This window comes from Pristis pectinata, chromosome 3 (genome assembly GCF_009764475.1).
Source record: "Pristis pectinata isolate sPriPec2 chromosome 3, sPriPec2.1.pri, whole genome shotgun sequence".
NCBI classification, from domain to species: domain Eukaryota; kingdom Metazoa; phylum Chordata; class Chondrichthyes; order Rhinopristiformes; family Pristidae; genus Pristis; species Pristis pectinata.
This window is the reverse complement of record NC_067407.1, coordinates 87,253,118-87,275,951: the sequence shown is the minus strand read 5'-3', so window position 1 is coordinate 87,275,951 and position 22,834 is coordinate 87,253,118. Positions and strand designations below refer to the sequence as shown.

General features: G+C 38.9%; 1 protein-coding gene across 12 annotated transcripts in view; it reads right to left on the bottom strand.

The window, feature by feature from the left end:
- The window catches only part of LOC127567769 (1-phosphatidylinositol 4,5-bisphosphate phosphodiesterase beta-4), a 473,077-nt gene that overhangs the window by 192,114 nt on the left and 258,129 nt on the right, over window positions 1-22,834 (bottom strand). For all 12 annotated transcript variants that reach the window (XM_052010784.1, XM_052010783.1, XM_052010786.1 and 9 more), the window contains exons 11-14: window positions 15,028-15,109; window positions 10,394-10,494; window positions 7,587-7,644; window positions 2,399-2,507 (exon numbers count right to left, since the gene is read on the bottom strand). In XM_052010784.1, coding sequence (XP_051866744.1) covers window positions 2,399-2,507; window positions 7,587-7,644; window positions 10,394-10,494; window positions 15,028-15,109 — 350 coding nt within the window. The remainder of the gene's footprint in view (window positions 1-2,398; window positions 2,508-7,586; window positions 7,645-10,393; window positions 10,495-15,027; window positions 15,110-22,834) is intronic.

Genomic DNA, 22,834 nt, shown 5'->3' with positions numbered 1-22,834 from the left:
ACCACCCTTCGTGTGAAAGACTTACTCCTCAGAACTTCTTTAAATATCTCCCCTCTTACCTTAAACCTATGCCCACTGGTTCTAGACTCCCCTGCCCTGGGAAAAAGACACAAATTATCTATCCTATCTATGCTTAAACCTTGAAACGGTCACTCCCAGCCTCCTTCCTACATTACAGTGAGAATAATGAGCTTGCTGAGATTTTGCTGATTGCAGCCCTTCAAGGAAAATCTTCCAATTAAATTTAATTTTGGGGCAATGGCATAACTGTGCATGCTAAAAATTTCTAATTATTGAAAAATATTTATGAATAAATTAACTACTGTCTGCTGCAAATGACATATAGATTTTCTAAGTAATGTTCAGTGATAGGAAAACCAGGCGAATCAAGAGAACACTTTTTAATACAAAGGAAGAAGATAAACAATTATATCATAACAGACTTTATGTTTGCAACTACAGTCTATTTGGACGAAGCTTGATTCAAAACTTTAATGATTCCGAAAACATCTCAAGCACTATCTGTATCCATTTTGCAGACTGTACCCAGAGCAGGAACTCACCCTGTTTTTTTTTTGAGGAAGGGAATTGAGAAAGGCAAGGATTTACAAGTACTTAATTTTTAGTGATAAATTGCTGCTTAGTAGATGTGAAAATTAAATCTGTGTGAATGCCCTGGGCCTGTCAAATAGTAGCAGAATGCCCTATGAACAGTTCTGATACTGAATTAGTCAAAAAAGCTCTGGAGTATTTTTTTCATTTAGTAACTCTTCTAAGTAATAAATACTTTCTCCAACAAAAAGCTTGCTATATTGTGAAATTGTTCACCATGAGTTTGCTTAATCAAAATTTGGTGCCAAGAGGAACAGCTATGCAACATTCATGACAGAGGTGGAGACAAAACTTTACTGAATAGTTAATACACAGCCTGAGAATTCTTACAGCACCTGAAATAATATTTTGGGTGCAGCATACTGTATGAAAGTTCTAAGAGCCTGGTATCATTTACAAGCAAAGTACCATATAATCCAATGAGAGGATACTGAAGGTGAAGCACGTCTGAAACCCAGTATGAGTCCTTTAATTTAAACTTAGAAAAGAGTCCCACTGTCCTAGTCAATTACATGCAAGACCATGTTTGCCTTTGGTTGATACTTTATGCTTAGCAAAGCGAGGCAAGCAATTGAAAATGCTATATTTTCCTATTATAAAATACCTTTATTAGTCACATGTACATCAAAACACAGTGAAATGCATCTTTTGCATAGAGTGTTCTGGGGGCAGCCCGCAAGTGTCGCCACGCTTCCGCCGCCGACATAGCATGCCCATAAATTCCTAACCTGTACACCTTTACACCCGGAGGAAACTGACGTAGACATGGGGAGAACGTACAAACTCCTTACAGACAGTGGGCAGAACTGAACCCAGGTCGCTGGCGCTGTAATAGCCTTATGCTAACCGCAACACTACCTCATTTCAATCACCAACGTCAAGTACGCTAAGGTCAGATCATCACTGGATCCACAAGAACCATGCTACGTGACCTCAGTAATGTGAATTTTTTGTGTCCTCTAACCGTTGAAAAATAGCCTGCAAGTCTGGCACTATTGGGGTGTTGCATGGGTGGAAGAATGGGGTGTGGGAACCTTTCCTGTTGCTGATTGCATGGTATGGCCATGCAAAATTAAGAGAGGATGTTACCTGATATCTGAAGCTTCAATGTAGAGAACCAGTGTCAAATCAGTATTATAAATTTAATTGATCTGCTTACTCTGTACACTTCTGGCAAACATTCACAGAGGACTCTTATAACCTCACCAATGTGCCAATGTTTGCATGCCATTTTGTAACTCTAAGAGTGTTCAAAATTTGGCTTTAACAATCCTAGTTTCTCCTTGGACATCTTTTATGAATCTCCAACAATAAAAACCTTTCACTGTTAGTTTTCAGCCACGGTATTTAACAGTTATCATTTCATTAAATTGCCACTTTCACTGAATGGACAAGAGTAAATTTTCCATAGTGAGTTTAGGTTCTACCATGTGGAAAAACTGCAACTTCACTCCAGTTAATTCAGTTCAGCGGTGAGGCAGCGAATACGATACTTCTAGACAAACAGCAGCAATAACAACATAGACTTGAATCATTAAACAGTAAAGCAATGTCTTGTGGAGATTACATGAAATATTTGTATTTTATGTGGGGTATTCCACTAACAGAATATCCAGATAAATGCATCTGTCATAAAGAACAAAAATAAAATGACTTCAGGACCAGAATGTATCAGTCGTGGAAAAAAACCATTTGATAAAACAACAGCAATAAGTGTTTGTAGATGATATATCCTGTCACCCAAACTCTGCTTTACATTAAGATGGAGAGACACAAGTGTGCTTACCTTGTTTTCTCAGTGTTTCATCTGGCTCATAATTCTCAAGTATCTGCATTGCTCTTTTTGTTTCATAGAAGGGGAACAAAATTTCATTCAGGCGAGGATCTCGTTGATTCTACAGTAAGGAAAAGCCTGAATTAAAGCATTTCCCACCATTGTCTTACAACCCAAAAAGAATTAACGATGGTGCAAAAGAAATTATTGAAAGAAAATATATGTGCCTTTCCTCTTCGGTCATTTGTGTTTAATGGCTAAGTACAACAGTAAAGATAATCTCTCTGAACATAATGCCCATTATTTCTGCATTCATTTTTTTTAACGTATCACTTATGAAATGAGCTAAAGGTCGAGAAACATTGCAATTTTATCCTTCAAAGCATTTTATATGTTGTTATGAAAGAGTAAAGCTTCTACATGTGCTTACTACAGGTCAGCCATGAAATGAGGTCAGCATTTCGACAAATGAGATTGACTCAATAATTCAAGAACAGCAATTTCAAGATTGGGTTATGATAACCTCGTGTATTTGTGTATGACATACTCCACTACACCTGTAATGGTTTTCAACTTCAAAACAGCTGGATTTTACAGCCTGTGAAATTCAGCTGAAGTCGATTTGTACTGGCATTTTGCCACTGTATCAAGGTGCAGAAAACATTATTTTCATGAGAATATTCCAACGCAGTTCCTCAGTGATGTAGCTTTTAAACCCAATGTAAAGTGTAATACTGAGCCACCAAGACCTTGTTGTCATTTCCTGGTTTTGCTGTGTTCATTTATCTATATACAAGTGTGCATGTGTGTGTGCATGCAATTGCACTTTGGTTTAAGAGTAGGAGAAAGCTCAGACCCTTTTCTCAAATATTTGCCAATATCCAGTAACTTGGCACATTATGAAGAAAAAGGTATTTGCAGGAGTTATTTAATTTTTTCCCCTGGACAGTCTGCTTATTTCAGATATAAAATAGAGCTAATAAACAAACCACAATTTTGATCAGCATCTCATCAACTAAAAATGATGATATGATGTGTTTTTCATCAGATTATATCATGCCACAACATTAAGCAGTTTAAAAAAAGACATTGTCTGATTACATGTCCTATTCATATTATGTATTCTTATACTGTAGATTTATGTCAGTGTAACTTCAAATAAGTATATGGTAACATTTTGCTCTAAGTTGGGATGACAAATCAGTAAAATTTTCTTCTCTCTTTTAAACCACCTGGAAGTATTTTGGTGGATAGTCAATTGTATTTATCATGACAAAGGGATGCCTAATTATAAGTTACAATATAAACTTTACACATCAATGTATTACTTCTTTTTATATATTTACATAATTTACATTAAATGTCATTCCTATTACTTTTATTTGTGTTATTTCCTTTCCAGATTCCATCATATTATTTATTTTTTAAGCTAACACTTTTGGTTAAAGGCTTTTCAATATATTAAGTACTTGGACCAAAGAACAGCATGACAAGTGAGAGTCTAAAGGGATGAGAGGAAGAGCAAAACTAAATTAGGCAGGCAAACTAAGAAATTAAGTTATCAACAAATGTAAAACAAAATATTATCTCACAGGCACAGGAAAGTCTAGATGGGAATAGGTCAGGACAAGACAGTCAGGATAAACATATAGGGATGACAGAAATATTAGGCCATGATTTTGCTTCACTATTTTTCCAGAGAATCTGACTGGGTAGACATGGCAAGAAAAGCTACATGACTACATTACATGGGTGGCACAGCTATTGCCTTACAGCTCCGGCAACCCGGGTTTAACCCTGACATCCGAAGGTCCCTGTGCAGAGTTTGCACATTTTCCCTATGACTGCACGAATTTCCTCCAGGTGCTCTGGTTTCTATTGATATGTCAAAGAGGTGAGTGTAGGTAGGTTATTAGCACTGTACATTGCCCCTCCTGTGGCAGAATTTGGGGGCAATTGACAGGAATGTGGGAAGAATGAAATGGGATTAATATAGGATAAATGTAAATGGGCACTTGATGATAGGGATGGACTAGGTGGGCGAAAGGGTCTGTTCCCATACAGCTTGACTCTACAACTCTATGGCATAAGAACATAAGAAATAGGAGCATCTGGCCTGTTGAGCCTGCTCTGCCATTCAATAAGATCATGGCTGATCTGGCCGTGGACTCAGCTCCACCTACCTGTCTTTTCCCCATTACCCTTAATTCGCCTACTATGCAAAATTCTAACTGTGCTTTAAATATATATAATGAGGGAGCCTCTACTGATTCCCTGGGCAGAGAATTCCACATATTCACTACTGTCTGGGAAAAGCAGTTTCTCCTCATCTCCATCCTAAATCTATTCCCCTGAATCTTGAGGCTATGTCCCCTAGTTCTAGTCTCACTTACCAGTGGAAACAACCTCCCTGCCTCCATCTTATCTATCATTTTCTTAATTTTATATGTTTCTATAAGATCCCCTCGCATTTTCCTGAAAAGAAGAATGTGCCCATTGTGCTATTTGTTCCTACTAAAATTCAAAAGATGTAATATATTAAATAAGCTAATCAAACAGAATGAATGTAAAACTTAATTGTCTGTATGGACTACATCCGAGATATGTCATAGCAGAAGCACCTGTACACCCATTTAGTAATTCCTTAGCGTAACGGTTCCCAACTCGGGCACAAACCCTTCAGAGTGTGGAGTGGTTGAGCACCAAAGTTTACAGAAGGGTCTGGAACAATATTGAGTTAGAAAATTCACTAAAAGTTAAAATAAATAAAAATGCACCAATATACCAATATACTTAGCATGCTAACTAACCCCAGGTCAGCCCCAATTTCTGAAGGAGGAGTGCCCTGATGTCATCAGGCATTTATGGGAGAGTGGGGCACATACCTTACAGCGAGTGAACAAGTGCAGCTTTCATCTGAAAAGGTTGGGGACCCATGCCCTAGAAGAAGGTGCAATGTCAGGAAGGACAGGTCTAGGGTTCTATAGGCTAGCCAGTCCAACATTAGTGGTAGATTAATTATTAGTATTCCAACTAATAGACAAAATAAAATAATGAATAACCAGCATCCATTTCAAATAGAAGTAGCTTTGTTTGGCCAACCTCAAATGAATTCCTTGAAGTAACAGAGAAATATTGGGTAGAGCCAATGCAAACAGTGTCAAATACTGATATTTCTAAGATAAAATAAGGTACTACAGTGTAATCTAATGACTTTGAGAGTGTGTGGAGTCAGAGAACAATTAAGAGAATGGATACCTAGTTAGCAGGTTGGAAGACATAAAACTATTCAGAGTACAAACCAAGCTCTGGGTTTATTTCCAGAGAAATAGCGTTGTATAGGTTTGCTGAATATATCGAAACTTCAACCACTGTGTATAGTTCTGGTGTCAATATTACAAACAGATATAAGGACTGGAGAGGGTGAAAGAAAAGTATTTGCAAGTTTGATACCAGAACAGTGGGGTTATATCTTTCAGCAAGGAATGAACAGCCCTAACTTGAGATGTATTTAAAATTACAAACGCTTTTGATGGAATATACACATAGAGTGGTTTCCACTTTCAAGAAACCTAAATTATTATGCAAAACTGGATGTCATAAATATAAAGTAGCCATGAAGTCAAAAGAGAGAATTCTGAAACTGTTAAGGGTGCAGAACTTGCTGCTGCAAGGAGATAGGAAAGCAATTAGTTTCCATCTAAGAGCGAGAAAGAAATAGATGGTCTGCTGATAGAGTTATATTAGTAATGATAGAAGGAGCATAAACTCTGCCATGGCCAGGTTGGGCTAAATGGCCTATTTACATGCTAATCTATATTAAATCCATTTATTTATTTTCTTTCATTTGTATCCATTATCTGCATATTGGTGTTTCTCCTCCAAATGCACGAACATATCTTGGTGGTGATGCAGGATGGAGGGGGCAGGGTATCTCGTATGAAGCATTTGATATACGAGACAAAATATATTAGCATCAACCAAGACCTTTGAGTGTCCTTCTTGCTATCCTAAGCCATTGTAATTATGGACATCAGTGATTTCATTTTTACTTTCCAGGCTTTTTGCCGGGATAAAGCGAGAAGGTTTTGGCAAATGTCCCTCCAGCTATAAACATTTCAACATATATTTAGTGCTAAAGTAAATGTGCAAGATATATATCCCTAATGTAAAAGAAAAGAACATTGCAATTAAAAATACAAATCAATTCTATTTGCTTATGAAGCCTAACTTCTGAAACCTTTATGTTAATATATCGGCACAATGTCACACGAGGTCAGATGAATCTTTCTCAAACAGACACCTCAAACTATTCTCAAAGATATTTCATGAATAATGCAAAATGTGAATGATCATTCTTCAGTTCACTTGACCCAAGTACTGTACACAATGCAATAGTAGGGAGTGTTTCTTGAATACTGCGTTTTTTTAAAGATGCGAATAAAATACCAATGAATATAAAATACATTAGTTTTATATACATAAACTTTACATGCTGGTTTAGATCTACAGTCCATGATATTATGAAGCGGGATTGTAATGCACAAACATTTGGCATGTTTGTTCAATGTATTTTTTTCTCTGGCAGAGGAGGTAAATCACTTATAGTAAATGTGGAATGTCCAAACACGGAGGCAGCTGGGAGAACTGCACATAAATTTATTCAACATTCACATGTGAATACTGCAAATAAGATTATGATTCTTCTCATTCTGCTGCTTAAGGAGAGGTAATAACTCATCTACAATGTCCAAGATAAGAGATTTGTGCATAAATGCATTCAACATTTTTTATGCGAATATCCCACAACATAGTATCAGGGCTGCAGAATTAAGATCATAAATTATTTTTATTAACAACCTAGCTGAAAACAACACACACAATAGTAACCCAAGAAGGAATCATTGAAAGGTTATGTACAAAAAGACATACATTTCCAACAGTTACAGTATCCACTGAATATGTATAAAAGCAGCATGCAATACTTGCAGAGCAAAAGCAAATTCAGTAATGCATGAAATGGTGTTTCATTTGGTGCACATGGAACCTGGATGTTGTTATTGTTACTTCATAGATAACAAAAAAATTGCAGCAAACAAACAGTGGCACAATCCATGCATTACAAGCATCAGGAAGTCAGGAGTAAAGCAAACTACCGCAAGCAAATGCATGACACAGTTAATGAATGAAAGAAGCTTACTTCATTCAGAAAGCTGACTAATTGGTCTACAGTTAAGTAATCAGATTTGTCTCCATTGCTGAAAAGGAATTCAGTAGAAATGTAAATTGTTTGCATATTTTTGCATAACTAATTTTTCAAAACAAAAGCCTGAGAACACTGAAATTTATTTGCTGTTTCAAATGGTTTCCTTGAAACCTAATCTAATGCTAGAGAGATGTTCAGAATCACTACAAGCTTCATCAACTGTAGTGCACTCTAAAAATCATTACAAAATATTATCTTTGTTTAGGCTTGGTATATACTGAGACCAAAGTAACTTTAAATGAAAAAACCGCATATATTCAATGTATTACTCTTATTTTACAAAACTGAAACAACAATCAGCAAACTATTTATTTTATGCACCCATCCTTTGGAAATGTCCTAACACAAGCACATGTGGTATAATGGATATATTTTCTTCCAGAAAGGAAATATTCTTTTTAGGCTACTCCAATATTTTAATTCTGCAAATCAAAATATTTGCTCATGGTTATTTGGCTTCAATTTCAGGAAACAAGGAATTCACAATAATAGGAACAACCTGAACTAATACTATATTTACAATTGTAATAACTAAAACGGAGACTAGAATAAGACACTGCCAAAGAAAGTCTTTATTCTAGCTGAGAGAGCCCAATAAAGACTCTGGCACTCAATCCAATTTTAGCCCTTCTTTTCCAATCTACTTTCCAATCCCAGCCCCCTTGCGTGACTCAACTTCCATGACCGTCAATGTTCCCAAATGAACGATCATACACCTGACCAGAGTCACACGAACTGCCATAATGGAGAGAATCACCATGAATAATAACAACTGAATGCTAATCAACATGCCCCATTAATTTGGTATTGTGCATGTGATACAGGGACAGTGAGTGGACAGAAATGAAGACAAGTATAACACAAATAAAAAAAGAATATCAGAAGCTTTTATTTTCATGATAAGAGAGAAATAACAAACTAACTATTATGTAGTTACAATAGTTCTTTTGCCAAAGCCTTTCATGACCATTGCAAGGTAAGAAAAAGATATTGGAATAGGCCAGTAAGTCCTTTGAACTAATCCACCAGTCAAGTAAGATCACAGTTGGTACTGCAGCTGACAGAAAACAGATATGAAAACAGAACATGTTGAAAAAACTCAGGTCAAACAACGGCCATAGAGAGGGAAACTATTAAGGCATTCAGGCATTTCATCAGAATTTTTCATTCATGATGAAAAATCGTGGCTGATCCTTCACCTCAAATCAAGTTTTCCACCCTATCCCCATACCTGATGATGCACTTAGTACTGAACAAAGTCCTCCCAGGTGAGGTGGCAATTCACTTGAACTTTATCCAATTTAGAGTACTGCATTGAGTGTTCATGATCTAGTCTCCTCTTAATGAGAGAAATCAAAAGGAGATGACACAGCTACTTTGCAGAATACCTCCACTTCATCTGCATGGGTAACCCTGACTCTCCCTTTTCCTGTCACTTTCACTCTGACCTCCTCCCTTTGAACTTAAAACATGGAGCAGGACAGCACGGAACCTTTGGCCCACGATGTCTGTGCCAACAATGATGCCAATTTAAACTGCATCACTATCAGCACATGGTCTATATCCCACCATTCCCTGCTTCTTCATGTGTCACTCTAAACACTGCTATCATATGTTTCCACCACTTCTCCAGCAATGCATTCCAGGCACCTATCACTCCCAAGAAGGCTATTACTGCAAACCAGGCCCGATGGAGGCAATCTCCCTTCAAAAGAACAAAAGCAATCAGTAAAGACGACGAATGAAACTATAAGTCATGGCCAGAAAAGATGTTAGAAGCAGAAAACTGTGAAGAGGACTAACAATGCAAAGGACTAGCATTGGAAGTCAAGTCAAAAAGTAATACCTTGTATCACCAACAAATCAGGGTTGATAGTTTTTGAGTAGGTGCAGCATGCCCCTGATGGTCTTGCTCCTCTTTCGTATGATTACCACCCCCCTCCATTCTGAATAGATATACAAGGTGTTTGATTCTCTTCTGTTCGGCGAGGAATACAAAGTGTTTCTGAAAGCAAGCTTTGATGTGGCTTTCAGTTAATATAATGTAGTTTTATTTATTATTTTGAGATTCTTTTTACACAACTTCTGATAAAAGTGTTCACCCCCCTCTCACTCACCAGCTTACATTTACTTTTAGGTATTAATAGGGCCATAGCAAAATATATCCCAAGATGTTGCAAATATTTACCAATTGCATTAAGTTAATGTTTTACCTGAACTGGCGGGTTAGATTAAAAAAAAGACTGTTAGTCCAGCAGATGCAAAAATATTCCAGGTGCTCTCTACACTACACTGATTATTAAAGTTAAATTATATGAATAATTGTTACATTTTCAATTACATTAGCACTTTATTATGAGAAGTGCTGTTTCAAAGGGAATAATTGGACCAACAATGTCATGTACCATTCCCTTTTTAGTGAAAGGATATTTCACAACAGCATAGGTTAGATAAATGTTAGAAACTAAATGCTGCACTCTGCCATTAAAAGCGATGGGGAGAAATTTGTCTTTAGTTGCTGATGCTAAACACCTGCAGTGGAATCAAACATGCAGATGTCAATGCAACATGCAGCCAGTGCTCTTACAAACATTCAGCACCAGTGACCAAAGACATATTTTGCCCTCCGATGTCTTTTGTATTTCCATAAATGCTACTCTTTATTTCTACTACATTAATGATCTGCCTATAGCTTCAGCTGGTTGCTAATTACTACCCATTCCTAATAGTTCAAAACTTACAGTTTCTTGAACAGCTCTTCAATGTCAGTGCGAGGACATATTTTTTGAGTTAGTGCATAAAACTTATCAAAGGTGAAAACAGCAGGCTCAATTTCATCATTCTGTAAGAGATAAGAGAATGACCTTAATATTTAACTGAAGATTTATTAATCTATTAAGATTATTCATAGCATGCTTATGTAAAATCAATACAAAACTGACATCTTACACATTTTCTTACTAATGATATAATAAAAACAGTATTATGGTCTGAATTAAAATTGTCCATAAGATTGCAGTGAGATCTGGGTACAAAAGGCTGGTATGCAGGTACTGCAAATAATTTGAAAAAACTAACAGACTGTTATTGTTTAGTGCTAGTGCTAGGGGAATTGAATCTTGGAAGATAGATCTTGGTCCAGTGTTCATTGGTGGCGAGGCTGTGGAGAGAGTCTCCAGTTTTAAATTCCTGGGGGCATATATCACCGAGGACTTTTCCTGGGCAATACACACCTCAGCTGTCATTAGAAAGGCACAGCAATGCCTCTATTTTTTGAGGAAATTGAGGAGAGCCAGATTGTCTCAGGACATTCTGGTGAACTTCTACCGGTGTGCAGTGGAGTGCATCCTGACATACAGCATTACTGCTTGGTATGCCAGCTGCACTAGGAAGGAGCAGAAGGCTCTGCAGAGGGTCATCAAGACGGCCCAAAACATCATTGGGACTCAGTTACCAGCGATGGAGGACATCTATCAGGCTCGATGTCGGAGCAGGGCTTTAAACATCATTCGAGAACCAGCTCACCCTGCTCACTACCTTTTTAAACTACTCCCCTCTGGTAGGCGATACAGGACAATACATGCACACACTACAAGACTGAAACACAGCTTTTTTCCCCAAAGCTGTTAAATTGTTGAACACGGACTGACACCTCCTATACATACATGCATACACATATTATGTCTTCCCCCCTTTACTGGCTGGACTTATCAAGGTGTTATTTAATATATTGATATGCTGCTGATTATCATTATTATTATTATCATGGTTCATTTGCACACTGCCTTTTTATTTTTTTATACTTTATATTTGTGCAAGTATGTTTGTTTTATTTTATAGTTATAATTGCTCCTATCAATTTATTGTTTTGGTTTTTATTAGGCAAAGGAGTGCCATCGTAATCTCGTTGTGTTGTTGTTGCAACAGTACAATGACAAATAAAGAAATGTCAATGTCAATACAAAGATAGGGAGGCAATGATTCTGTTATAAAGGACACTGGTGAATGACATCTGGAGTTCTATGTACAGTACTGGCTGCCTTACTTAAGGCAGGATGTTAATGTGTTGGAAGCAGTTCAGGGAAGGTTTGCCACATTAATACCTGGAGTGGTCAGGTTGTCTCATCAGGAAGGGTTGAACTAGCTTGGTTTGTACAGAGAGAAGAGACGTAACTGAAACATAAAATTCCGAGGAATCTCGACAAGGTGGATGTGGAGAAGATGTTTCTTCCAGTGGGAGAATCTCAAATTACCTGTCACAATTTAAAAATAAGGGATCACCCAATTAAAGCAGTATGAGGTGAAAAATTTTCGGAGGGTGACGAGTCATTGTACTCAATTCCTCAAAGGGTGATGAAAGACAAGTCTTTGAATATTTTTAAGGTAGAGGTCAATAGATATACGATAAGCACAATTCTGGAAGGTTACCATGGGGAGATGAGAATTTGTCTGTTCTTTTGTCTATGTTCTCACTCTCTAATTTCTCCCATTCACTCTCTGACCAGATAAACCTTGTTTACAGCCTATCCCCTTGGTCACCCTGGTTTTACCCCATCAGAGACATCCCTCCCCTACCTTCCCCCCCCCCCCCACCCTTCCTGCCACTTAACAAACTTCTTGTGTCTCCTTCCCAGTTCTGATTAAGGATCCTCGACCTGAAACATTAATTCTGTTTCCCTTCCCATAGATGTGGCCTGACATGTTCAGTATTTCCAGCACCTTTTGGTTTCATTTGGGAATTTAGAGCTTTGGTTACAATCAGATTAGCCCTGATTTTATTAAACAGCAGAGTTAATTGGACATGCATACACATGTATGGATTTGGAGTAAGAAGGGGCCAAATGGCCTCTTCTTGCTCCTAATTCAAATGTGTGTATGTATGTGGTCAATTAACTTACCAATCTTTGGCATGTGGGAGGAAACCAGAACACTCGAGGGAGACCCATGCAGCCACAGGGAGGGCATGAATACTTCAACAGCATTAGAGGTCACGATTGAACCCCAGTTGCCAGAGCTGAGACAGTAGCTCTACTATCTGCCCCTTTAGGACCTAGTACATTGACTGAGCTTTTGGTCATCTGCTATAAAAATCTTATTAAGGTACTCGTCAATTTTTTTTTGACCCTTTTGAATGAGTGCCTGTAACACATCATGGAATGTTTTAACTATGTTAATACTGCCATTCAACCTGTCTTTTTTGTGCACCCAAATGCAAATAATTAAGAAACAAGTAACTAACATATTAAAACTGTTAAAACAAACACATAATTATATTTTAGTATACAGGGCATTACATTTCTACATGAAGTGGAATAAGGATAACCCCAGTTTGGGTCATCACTCAAGTCCTCTCAGCTTTTTAAGTTGGGAAATGAACACGAAGTAGTACCACGACTTGAGAATGGCACTGTGTTTTGTCCTGGGCAGGTTATAACATAATAATCACAATTAAGGTTCTTGCGACACCTCCGAGGGAAGGAGTAGCTGAGCTGATATTTGTGTTCTTCACAGAATTTATTTTTGAAGAATATTTTCTGACGTAGACCAGTCTATTGAACTATTGAACACAGCCTTATAGTTATCATGGTTGGGCTCAGTTCCTGATCATCCATATGCTGGATAGCAACCAGACAGGTGGTGCCTGCTCCTATAGTTACTCACTGTGGCTGCTTGCATTTGGGCTGGAAACCAAAGCTGCATTACACAAAGGTGGGAATACTGCCACTGAGCTACAGGTCATGCCATCTGAATGTACATACTGTGTAGGATATTAACCCAGAATATAGAACCTATACTTGTCTTCAGTGGTTGAGCTCTGTACCTTTGGATTTAAACCTTCACTCCAAGAAAGCCTGCTGATGTCAGAAATGAATGTCACCTTTGCTGAATATTATCACTGCAGCAAATGAGTTTTTTCCATTAGGCTCATCTCTACAGTAATTATTTACATTTATTTTGTGACTACAATGCAGACATAAAACATAAAATTCCAGAAATTTAGAGAAACGTATTTAGAGGTCATAATTGAAATAGTGACCAAAAGTGTTGCTAAAGAGAAAACTAAATTCAGTTGTAAAATACTTGGGGCAAGAGAGAGACTTGCAGAGCATAGAATGGGAAGGGATTGGGGGTGGGGAAGGTGGGGGCATAGGGGAGGGTCCAATAGTGAAGGAAAGGAAGATTACAGTTTTGGAGGTGGTTACAGAGGAAGGTGGTGGTTAAGGCCATGGAGTTACAACTCAACTGCCAGAGAAATTTTAAACAGGGTTCTTTATCACTCTATTTTGTCAGCATCTTACAATCATGGGAACTGGAGGACACTGCTGGGACAGGCTAGCTGCAGGTTTGCATCAGTGTTTTTTCAATCATTGCTCAATGAGCCTGGACCTGGATTTAATCAGTTAGCTGCTTTATTTTCAGTGAAGCACAGAATAAGAGACAGTTAATTGCTTGGTTCCACTGATGATCTGCATGCCTGCATAAGGTAATCATTTGCTGTGTTATCCTATTCTCTCCTCTGACTGCAAGCCATCCTCTGACTGCAAGCCATTAATGTCTCCCTGCTTTAGATTGGAGAACTAGGCAGAGTCCATCTCTCTGTTCACCACAGGTTTTTGCTGCCTGACTGCTTCAGAACCACTCTGCTCCAAAACCTTCAGCCGGTGCACCTGATCTCCTGCTCCACAGCTGGAATCAGCAGTTATCCCAGAGGTGGAGCAAAAATGTCCTGAACTATGGGGCCACATGCACTCGGTAAATGGCCTGAACTTTCCACCAGGGATGGCTGGTGTCTGTAGTGTGACCCCATTCATGGGGCTGCCAACCTTGATTGTAAAGTTAAGTGTTGATAAAGATTTATGTTCCTTTATCTTACCAAGATTTTCTAATTAATTTGTATTGCTTTAAGGTATTTTAAATAAATTTATCACTTGTTAATTAATTTTTAAAATTATTTTGTTTTAATTATTTGGATCTCTTTGAAGCGCATTAAACAGTTTGATAATTTCTGTACAATCGAAAGATGTGCGGCTGTGGGAAAAGTTCAGAGGTTAAGTGCAGACAGTGAGTATGATCTGGCTCATTAAGTCAGATGACTAAATGCTTGAATCAATTTTTAAGTGCATCTTGGAGGAAGGAAGGTTTAGGGAGATAATTCCCAAGTTCAGGGCCTTAACTGCTGAAACCATTGTCATCAATGGTTGAACAATTAAGTTTGAGAGAGTGCAAGAGTATAAAAGGACATATATGAAAGGAATTGAGAGATGGATTGGAGAATATTATAGAGCCAACCTGCTGGCCATTTTAACTAATTATTTTTTATACTATTTCATTAAAATTGAAAGGCAAAAGACATTTCAAGAATTCAAAGTCTTACCTTGCCACTGGGAAGACCCAGTTCTTTCAGTACCTGAAATATCACCTTCTCTGTCTTGCCTGATGCAAAGGTTCTGGTGATACTGGAAAATAAAACAATCAAATGCTCATGAACTTAAACATTTTGGAATGTCAGGGATAGTTTCTTCACAGCAACTTAATTTTGATTGTTCTAATTTTATCCATATTGTCACACTGATTTACATTGAACACCGAACAGTACAGCACAGAAACAAGTCCTTTGGCCCATGATGTCTTGCCAAACACAGTGCCAAATTAAACTAAATCTCTTCTGCCTGCGCATGATCCATACCCCTCTATTCCTTGCATATTCATGTTTCGGTCTAAAAGCCTCTTAAATGCCACTATCGTATCTGCTTCCACCATTACCCGTGGCAGTGTGTTCCAGGCACCTGCCACTCTCTGTGTAAGAAACTTGCCCCACACACCTCCTTTAAACACAGCACTGAGCCATCGAACCCAAAAGATGCATACTGGAGTTTTCGCTCAATATATATGTCCTTCCACCTTCCTTCATCAGTATTTTCTCTGTTCCTTTCTCATGTTTCTAGTTACCTCACTTTATCCTAAGTGCACCTCTTTTGTTTTGCATCAGAGTAGAATTGAATCATGACAACACAGAAGGAAGTCATTAAGTCAGTATTGCAACAACAGTCATTTCATTGATGTGGTATTCTATGTGGTTGCAAGTTCCTTATTCTCACCTCTATTTCACACGAGGTTTCTCCTGAACTTATCAGCAGCTGTCTAATAGCTGCAATTTCTATGATTGAAACTTGTGACCTTTTAATTCCTTTTACAGTTTTTCATCTCAAAATCTATTATTTTACATTTCTCGATGTTAAGCTACATCTGGTACCTACCTGCAAATCTGTTCATCTTTTCCTACAGTCCCTGCATTTTAGCCCAGATTTCACCCTGCCCTTATCTTAGGTGATATCAGCAAGTTCAATGTAATTTCTCCTCTATTTATGCCCAGCCATTCAGATAAATTAAAAGAGGGCTAACCACAGATCACTGAGCAAACTGCTACTTGCATTCTGTCTATATGGAAGAACATTCCATCATGCCTAATCTCCTATTGCTCTCTGCCCATCCACCTGTATCACTGAGTTCATTTTCACAGCAAGTGTTCTAATCTTTATAAAGTGCTATATTAGAGATATGTTATCAACACAGAAACAGGAACAGGAACGGGTCATTTAGCCCACACACTAGTTTGTACATTACTACACATGATAAACCAATGAAGCTTTGTACAATGCTTCGGTTGCACTGAGAGTTGACTGCTCTTTACTGCAAGTCAGAACAGTGGTTGACAAGATGAATTTTGAGCTTAAAATAATTGATATCAAATCAACTATCCAACATTAGCCAATTTTCACTTCTAATGAGTAGATTATATGACTTGATGTCAGCTATTCTATGCCATCATCCAATGTTAAAAATTCGTACATTGAGAAATAATAAGTTTTTGGGACCTATACCATCCACAGGCCACTCTTAGATGATTTGCCTTTAGCCAAATAGTCTTTCACCAAGACAAACAGAGTCTTTCATCTGCATGACCCTTACCATTACCATATAGTTTCCCTCACTTGTCCACTGGAATGATCTGCTACTTGGACAGGACAGACCAAAACAGCTAGGAGCTCTCTATCCCACGAGTTGCCCCCACTGAATGGATTTTCTTACTTTCACTGTACTCCACAGGTAGGCATCACCTGGCCACATATATTTATGGCCTATTTGGTTGTACCTTGCACCTTTACAGATTTCAGTAACTAGATTGGGGTCATGACGTAAATGGCAATTTGCCCTCATTATGCACTTTTTTTTCTGTCTTCTGGCTAAGTTCTAAGTTCATCCATTAATTAGTGAATTAAAATTAGTGTTTGCAAGCTTTTTTGGCTTATATGTTTGTCAATATTATACCAGTGATTTGACAGCTAGCATAATCTACCCAATAAAGTCTTTCTTTTATTATTAATTTGTGAGATGTGGATGTTGCTGGCAAGGCTGGCATTTAATGTCCATTTATAATGGTCCCTTAGGTGCTTGAGAAGAGAGTTAAAAGTCAACCACACAAATTGGTCTGGAGCCACATGTAAACCAGACCAGATTAGGATGCCATATTTCTTTCCTTGAAGAACATCAGTGAATCAGACAGGTTTTTGTAACAAACAAATAGCTTTGTGGTCACCATTACCGATATTAACTTTTTAATTCCAGATTTATTACATTACTTGAATTTAAGTTAATCACAGTGGGACTTGGTCATGCACCTTCACCAATAGTCCAGGTTCTAGAGTGCTCTAGATACTCAACCACTGTGCGAATGAATCTGCTTTGTTAGTGAAGTACGTCATTTGATAATAATTATGGGATGACAGTGACTGACACTTCTGTTTAACATGATAACTTTTACAACATTAAGAAATGAATTCTCATTTTGTATTAAAAGTAGCAAGAAATGGTGAAATGAGCTGAATTTGCATTATCCCCTGTTATATGTACCCCTTAAAACAATGAGCCCATGGACTCAGGATGAAGTAGGCTGAAATTCAAACCAAAAATCACATATTATTTGAGGTTGGAATGATTCCTACTTCTGTTTAAGAGCAAAATGGTCAGATATACCCAATTGGAAGAGTGAAAAAGAAAAATAAGCTTAAATTATCCACCCTTTCCATTATTACACAACTCCTCCTATTCCCCTAAGAGAAAAAATGGGTGACACCTACTGTCATTTGCTCTAGCTTTCAGTAAAAAGTTACATCTCTAGAAATTAGCCAATTGGTAGTGCTAAATGTGATACGTAAATCAATGAATTTCATGGGCAAAGTGTAGTGTTCTGATGCCACTATAAATGCTGTTCAACATTATCACCTGGGGAAGAATTTCTAGACAATGCTACTTTTTTCACCTAATTGTCTTAAAATAGGAAAACTTGATTAGTCAGGCTCCTGTCAGTGAGGGTAACAACAGCTAATAGAAGTTTCCAGCAAAGTACTGAGATGCTGTTTCCACAGTTTTTGGTTAAAGTGATTAAAAAAAAATACATTAAATTAGCCAATATAACATTTGAACATGAGGCCATATTAAATATCAGTATAACTTAATTAGCACCATTTTGGTGTGTGAATTGGAAGGTCCTGGATTCAACAGAGCACAAAAATGCAATGCCCTGATCTGCATCCAATGCGGGGTCTTGTCCCAAAAAGTCAACTTACCCCTTTTGCCTTCAAATATTCTGCTTGACCCACTCAATTCTTCCAGTGTTCTGTCTTTTTATGCAAAAATGCAACACCCTGGTGCAGCACTAAGGGTATACTACACTGTTATCCTTAGCGTTATTCCTTCCTCAGTCAGCATCATAAAAATAGGCTCTCTCTTAGTTTGATAATGGTTGAGATTTTTTTGTACATAAGTGCAGTTAGGAGATATCTAAAATACATTATTGCTGTAATGCACTCTAAGGTAACATGAGACTGTGAAAGGCACTGCACAAATGCAAGGCTTTGCATTATTTTGCAATCAGGCCTGAGAATTACATTGTGAACACAGAATTTGTATTACTGATCAATGTACAATTCAGGACTGGAAAAAGTGGGTGAGATTCTGCAGGGCTGAAGAGGCTGCAGATGCTGGAATCTGGAGCAACAAACAGAGCCGGGAGGCTCGCTAGTGCTACTCGGGAGGGTTTAAACTAGTTTGGCAAGGAGATGGCAACCAAAGCACTGGGATTCAGAGGAAGGTAGAAGTCAGGACCAGCATAAACAGGCAGGAGTGAAGTAATAGGCGCGATGGGACAAAGGGTTGAAGTGTGTGTATTTTATTGCTAGGAGTGTTATGGGTAAGGGCGATGAACTTAGAGCATGGATCAGTACATGGAACTGTGAGGTTGTGGCCATTACAGAGACTTGGTTGAGAAGGACAGGAATGGGTGGTTAATGTTCCAGGTTTTTGATGTTTCAGAAAAGATAGAGAAGGAGGTAGAAAAAAAAAGGGGGTGGGGGGAAGGAATTGCACGACTAATCAGGGACAATATCACAGCTGCACTCAGAGGGGACATAATGGAGAGCTCATCCACTGAGTCTACATGGGTAAAACTCAAAAATAAGAAAGGTGCAATCACTCCGATGGTATTTTACCACAGACCCCCCCATAATAGCCACTGGGTCATTGAGGAACATATAGGCAGGCAGATTAGGGAAAGGTATAAAACCAATAGGGTTGTTGTTGTGGGGGACTTCAACTTGCCTAATATAAAATTGGGACCTCCTTAGTGCAAGAGGTTTAGATGGGGCAGAGTTTGTTAGGTGTATCCAGGAGGGTTTCTTAAATCAATATGTAGATAGTCCAATGAGAGGAGGGGCCGTACTGAACCTGGTGTTGGGTAATGAGCCTGGTCAGGTGACCGACCATTCAGTGGGAGAACAGTGATCACAACTTAAGTTTTAAGCTAGCTATACATAAGGATAAGTATGGACATTGCAGGAGAGTATTAAATTACAACAGGGCAAATTACGAGAGCCTTAGGCAGGAATTAGGGAGAGTTAATTGGGAACAGCTGTTTTTGGGCAAGTCCACATCTGACATGTGGAGGGTGTTTAAAGGCCAACTGCACAGAGTACAGGACAATTATGTTCAAGAAAGGAGGAAGGACAAGGATGGTAAGGTAAAGGAACCTTGGATGTCAAGAGAGGTGGTGAAGTTAGTTAAGAAGAAAAAGGAAATGTATGTAAAACTTAGGAAGCTAGGATCAAACAGTGCCCTTCAGGATTATAAAGAAGCCAGAAAAGAACTCAAGAAGGGAATTAGGAGCGCCAGAAAGGGCCATGAAAAGTCCTTGGCAAGTAGGATTAAAGAGAAGATTCAAGATTCAAGAATTCTTTATTTGTCATCGTACTGTTGCAACAACAACACAATGACATTACGATGGCACTCCCTTGCCTAATAAAAACCAAAACAGTAAATTGATAAGAGCAATTATAACTATATAATAAAACAAACATACTTACACAAATATAAAGTACAAAAAAAATAAAAAGGCAGTGTGCAAATGAACCATAATAATAATAATAATCAGCAGCATATCAATATCAATATATTAAATAACACCATGATGAGTCCAACCGGTAAAGGGGGGAAGACATAATATGTGTATGCATGTATGTACAGGAGGTGTCAGTCCATGTTCAACAATTTAACAGCTTTGGGGAAAAAAATTGTGTTTCAGTCTTGTAGTGTGTGCATGTATTGTCCTGTATCGCCTAACAGAGGGGAGTAGTTTAAAAAGGTAGTGAGCAGGGTGAGCTGGTTCTCGAATGATGTTTAAAGCCCTGCTCCGACTTCGAGCCCGACAGATGTCCTCCGTTGCTGGTAACTGAGTCTCAATGATGCTTTGGGCCGTCTTGATGACCCTCTGCAGAGCCTTCTGCTCCTTCCTAGTGCAGCTGGCATACCAAGCAGTAATGCTGTATGTCAGGATGCACTCCACCGCACACCGGTAGAAGTTCACCAGAATGTCCTGAGACAGTCTGGCTCTCCTCAATTTCCTCAAAAAATAGAGGCGTTGCTGTGCCTTCCTAATGACAGCTGAGGTGTGTATTTGTCCAGGAAAAGTCCTCGGTGATGTATGCCCCCAGGAATTTAAAACTGGAGACTCTCTCCACAATCCCAAGGCATTCCATACATACATCAAGAGCAAGAGGATAACTAGGGAGATGGTAAGGATGAAGGAGGGAACATCTGCTTGGAAGCAGAAGATGTAGTTGAGGTCCTAAATGAGTACTTTGCATCAGTATTTACCAAGGAGAAGGACATGGAGGATAGGGAGATCAGTGCTGAGCGTGCTAATATGCTAGGGCACTTCGAGATAAAGGAGGTGGTAGTGTTGGGTCTCTTAAAGAGCATTAAGGTGGATAAGTCCCCAAGGCCTGATGGATATACCCCAAATTATTGAGAGAGGCAAGAGATGAGATTGCTGGGGCCTTGACCAAGATCTTCATGTCCTCTCTAGCCACAGGCGAGGTCCTGGAGGACTGGTGAGTAGCTGATGTTGTTCCATTATTCAAGAATGGAAACAGGGATAATCCTGGAAACTGTAGACTGGTGAGTCTCATGTCAGTAGTAGGATGTTACTGGAAAGGATTCTTCGGGATAGGATTTATGAGCATTTGGAAAACCATGGCCTAATTAGGGACAGTCAGCATGGCTTTGTGTGGGGCAAGTTCTGTCTTACTAACTTGATTGAGTTTTTTTGAGGTGACGATGAAGGTGATTCATGAAGGTAGAGCTGTGGATGTTGTCTACATGGATTTTAGTAAGGCGTTTGACAAGGTCCCTCATGATAGGCTCATCTGGAAGATTAAGGTGCATGGGATCCACAGAGAGATGGCTGTTTGGATTCAGATTTGGTTTGCCCATGGAAGCCAGTTCTGGTTGATGGGACTTAATCCAGCTGGAGGTCTGTGACTAGTGGTGTTCTGCAGGGATCCGTACTGGGATCTCTGCTGTTTGTGATGTATATAAATGATCTGGATGGGTTAGTAAGTTTGCAGATGATACGAAGATTGGTGGTGTTATGGATCAGCAGGATACAGATCAGTTGCAGGTATGGGTGGAGAAATTACAGATGGAGTTTAACCCAGCCAAATGTGAAGTGCTGCACCTTGGGAGATCATATGTAAAGAGACAGTACACTGTTAACGGCAAGATCCTTAACAGTGTTGATGAGCAGAGAGACCTTGGGGTCCAAGTTCATAGCTCCCTGAAGGTGGCTACACAGGTTGATAGGGTGGTAAAGAAGGCAAAAGGCATACTTGCCTTTATTAGTCAAGGCATTGTGTTCAAGAGTCAGGAAGTTATGCTGCAGCTGTATAAAACTCTGGTTAGGCCGTACCTGGAGTATTACATTCAGTTCTGATCGCCCCATTATTGGTATTGGTTTTGGTTTATTATTGTCACTTGTACTGAGGTACAGTGAAAAGCTTGTCTTACAAACTGATCGTACAGGTCAATTCATTACACAGTGCAGTTACATTGAGTTAGTACAGAGTGCATTGATGTAGTACAGGTAAAAAACAATAACAGTATAGAGTAAAGTGTCACAGCTGCAGAGAAAGTGCAGTGCAATAAGGTGCAAGGTCACAACAAGGTAGATCATGAGGTCAGAGTCCATCTCATTGTATAAGGGAACTGTTCAATAGTCTTATCACAGTGGGGTAGAAGCTGTCCTTAAGTGTGGTGGTACGTGCCCTCAGGCTCCTGTATCTTCTACCCGATGGAAGAGGAGAGAAGAGATAAGACATTATAGGTAGGATGTGGAGGCTTTGGAGAGGGTGCAGAAGAGGTTTACCAGGATGCTGCCTGGATTAGAGGGCATGTGCTATAAGGAGTTGGACAAACTTGGGTTGTTTTCTCTGGAGTGGCGGAGGCTGAGAGGAGATCTGATAGAGGTTTATAAGACTATGAGAGGCATAGATAGAGTGGACAGCCAGTATCTTTTTCTCAGGGTTGAAATGTCTAATACGAGAGGGCATGCATTTAAGATGAGAGGGGGTAAGTTCAAAGGAACTGCGTAGGGTTTTTTTTACAAAGAGTGGTGGGTGCCTGGAATGTGCTGCCTGGGGCAGTGGTGGAGGCAAATACAATAGTGGCATTCAAGAGGCTCTTAGATAGGCACATGAATGTGCGGGAAATGTAAGGATATGGATATTTAGGTGGAAGGGATTAGCTTAGTTGGGCATTTGATTACTAATTTAATTAGATCAGCACAACAT